General features: G+C 57.7%; 3 protein-coding genes across 3 annotated transcripts, besides 2 other annotated features; all 3 read right to left on the bottom strand.

The window, feature by feature from the left end:
* TraAM80_10225 (surface protease GP63) lies at window positions 1–444 on the bottom strand (the record flags this gene model as incomplete). The annotated part of the gene is made up of 1 exon (XM_029386863.1): window positions 1–444. A coding segment is annotated over one exon (444 nt), but the record flags the coding sequence as incomplete, so codon positions are not given.
* A 211-nt stretch (window positions 445–655) lies between these two features.
* Window positions 656–677: a microsatellite.
* Window positions 678–767: 90 nt separating this feature from the next.
* Window positions 768–795: a microsatellite.
* Window positions 796–1397: 602 nt separating this feature from the next.
* Window positions 1398–1742, bottom strand: TraAM80_10224 (uncharacterized protein; the record flags this gene model as incomplete). The annotated part of the gene is made up of 1 exon (XM_029386862.1): window positions 1398–1742. One exon carries the CDS (start codon window positions 1740–1742, stop codon window positions 1398–1400), a length of 345 nt encoding a protein of 114 aa, XP_029233260.1.
* Window positions 1743–1908: 166 nt separating this feature from the next.
* Window positions 1909–2337, bottom strand: TraAM80_10223 (putative surface protease GP63; the record flags this gene model as incomplete). The annotated part of the gene is made up of 1 exon (XM_029386861.1): window positions 1909–2337. The coding sequence occupies one exon, from the start codon at window positions 2335–2337 to the stop codon at window positions 1909–1911; it is 429 nt and encodes a 142-aa protein (XP_029233259.1).
* Between the last annotated feature and the right edge of the window lie 810 nt (window positions 2338–3147).

Here is a 3147-nt window from a genome sequence, read left to right as displayed (position 1 = left end):
CATGCGCTGAACGAGCAAACGCTCCGCGTGCAATTTGATGGCCACAAGAACAGTCTCCTCCACCAAGGCTTTTGTCATCTCCGCGGTCAAAACATCCTCCTTCCAGCACTCTGAATCCTGTCCCCTGAAGTCTGGTTTCATTTCCCCTTCTTCCATGCAGTGCTTACTGGGGTCCGTCAAATCCTCCGTGGACACCGCGATGCGGATGGGCGCCCAGCCACTGTTTTCCTCCCCTGCTGTGGCGACGGTGTACGCCTGCGTCGCGCCCTGCCCCTTGCGCGGCAGCTCACGCACCATCGCGGTCGGTGGCCGGCCGTTCCCCCACAACACCTCGTCGAAGGCACGGCGGTGCGCGGCGGCGAGGCACCCACCGGCGCCGTACATTAACAGCAGTAGGAACACCGCCAGTGAAAGAAACTGCGTGGCGTGAACTCGACGGCGCATGGCGTGAGGTGAGTGTGTGTGTGCGAGTGTTGGATTGTTGCAAATAACTGTATTAGTAGCACAGAGCTTGTCCGCAGCAGAAGAAGGAAAAGGGAAGGGTGGGTGCAGTTGCAAAAATGAAAATTTCAGAAGGGGAACTATAAAAAAGAGACCGCGAGCCAAAACGACGACGGCCCTCGCATCTCCATTTCCGCGCAGTCGTCCCGTCCTCCACACACACACACACACACACATGCAAAGGTATATTTCTCTTTTTTAATGGGTGCGGGGCCGCGGCGGACACGCACAGGAAACGCATCCCCTCGTCATACGCCCACGCCCCCCAAAGCAAAGCATACAAAAAAAGCAAAGAGATGGATCCAACTGAGGCGCGTCCCCCATTCACGTTTCCCTCCGCAGAGGAACCCCTTCTGCCGCGCCGCCGCCAATACTCCCCGAGCAACAAACAAAAAGAGAGCCCCCCCAAATAAACATTAAAAACATATTAAAACAACAACACGGTTCATCCACAAGGTATTAATTGCGGCTGCAAACAGCGGTGTGCGAGCGGGGAATGGGGCGACGTCCGTACAATGGGGTCATCATCTGAGGAAAAAACGGTGCACGTCCTCCTCCCACCCTCAAAGTGCATGCTGCACAAAGCAAAGGTTTCAAGTTCTGTAACGCATGAGGCACGTCGAAGCCCTTGTGCACGCCGTGCTCGTGGCAGCTTCCTAGCGAGACATCAGGGCCGCAATGCCCGTAGCCACCGCAAGTAACAACACTGCACAGGAGCGAAGGTCAGTGGCGGCAGTACCATCCGTGTGCTCCCCAGGCGATGGCACGTTAGCGCTCACTTTTTTCTCTCCACCCCCGTTGGTCCTTTTCTTTCTCACTTCGTCTTCGGCTCAGTTCCTTCGGGGCGGAGCAGCTCGGGGCGCCTGCGTTCACGAAGTCCTTGCCGACGTCGGGACTCACGGTGCAGTGCATGTGAGGGGTAATCGTCCCCAGTGCCCACAACTCGTCATCGTCGCTCGGGTGGCGCGTGACACCACTCCTGCCGGCGGGAGTGATGGTGCACACCTCGTCGTACTTGGGGCACCTGATCTTGCTGCTCGCAAAGTTAACGGAAGTGCCCACACCTGAGAGAAAGCTGCCCTCAGGGCAGTCGTACCAGTCACTGTCGCCGATGTAACGGACCCTGAACGAACCCCTGGCACACGCCACCTCCGCGCAGACGGCGGCCACAGCACAACCGCCCTGGGCTCCGGGTCATACGTCTCCACGTTCACCTTGAGCGACTCCAGTCGAGACACCATGAGCCTGCACCCAGGCGGCCCCCGTGCAGGGCTGTGTTTTCCTCATTGCGGCATGAACCAAAAGGTGACGAGCGGATGAAAAGGCACTTGTCGTTCACGAAAAACTGCATTGGCCCAAGCCAACGTGGTCGCCTGTGCAGTACGACATGGTGTCACTGTAGTTATTCTAAAAGAACATTGCGGGAAACTTGGTGTGGTCGTCCGGCCCGCACTGCTTTTCATTGACAAACTCGCATCCGACGTTTTTGCTCCAGCGCATCGTCTCCGCCGTGCTGAAGTTCGCCTTGTAAAAGCCCATATCCTCAAACGCGGCCATCGTCAGCGCGGTGTAGAAGCCAGCACCAGTGGCAACCGTGGGGCCAATCAGTTCGTCCTTCGCGTTCCACCGAACCCAGTATGAGTACAGCCGTGATGCATCGTCGTATTCGTCCCTCAGGGGCATGCCCTCAAGGCTGCTGCAGTTGAAGTGCTCCTGCGACTTCTCCTTTGTAAGCGTGGAGAGCACCGTCCCCAACTTTGCCGCATAGCCCCCCAGTGGTGAGAGTGCGCACCACACTCTTGGCCTCCATCTGTTGGTAGCCGAACCCAAGCACATGCGCGAGTTCGTGTGCAGCGACGCGGACAGCGAACCACAGGTGGAAACCGCCAGAAAGATAAAAATTCATGGCGCCGACGGTCGTTCTTATTGACCGTGACGTATGGAACGGCGAAGATTGCAGACGTCCCAGCAGCCAAATAGAGCAATGTGTCTGCGCCCTGAACCTCTTCTGTGTGGTGTTCCGCAGGCACGGTGAAATGTCTGCACTGCGTTTGACGGATGGATTCGAGCACAACCAACGGAGTCTTCACGCGCTGCACGAGGAGGCACTCCGAGTGCAACTTGATGGCGGATGAGAGGATAGTTTGGAGCAGCTCAGCCTTTTTCTGACTGGCGAGGACGCCGTCCTCCAGGCACTCGCCAGCGTAGCCCAGAAACGTTGGACGCTGCTCTCCTTCTTGAGTGCAGTACTTGTCTGGGTCGTCCAGGTCCAGCTTGGACACCACGATGCGGACAGGCTCCTACTCCCCCGTCCCCTCCGCTCCTGTAGAGGCGGTGTACGCTCGCCAGGCACTCTGGCCCTTTCGGGGGTAACTCCTGCACCATCTTGACTGGGCGTGAGTCGCTCCTCGCCATTATCTCGTTGAACATGCATCAGTGCCTGGCAGCGGTGAGGCGGCCCGTGGCGCAGCACATCAGCAGCAACAACAACAAGGGCACCGTAGCAAGTAGGGACGGGCGCATTGCTGTCACTCTTGTCTGCCGGGCCTTCCGAACAACAAATTAAATAAATAATAGCTGTGTGTAAGCTCCAGCAAGAGGTCGAAGACTCTGTGTGGTGGAACGCGTCCCTNACAAGACGCGGCA

The sequence above is a fragment of the Trypanosoma rangeli genome (genome assembly GCF_003719475.1).
Source record: "Trypanosoma rangeli strain AM80 chromosome Unknown Tra_15.4_contig_00843, whole genome shotgun sequence".
Classification (NCBI taxonomy): domain Eukaryota; phylum Euglenozoa; class Kinetoplastea; order Trypanosomatida; family Trypanosomatidae; genus Trypanosoma; species Trypanosoma rangeli.
The sequence above is the reverse complement of the archived record's forward strand: the minus strand, read 5'-3'. Positions and strand labels throughout refer to the sequence as shown.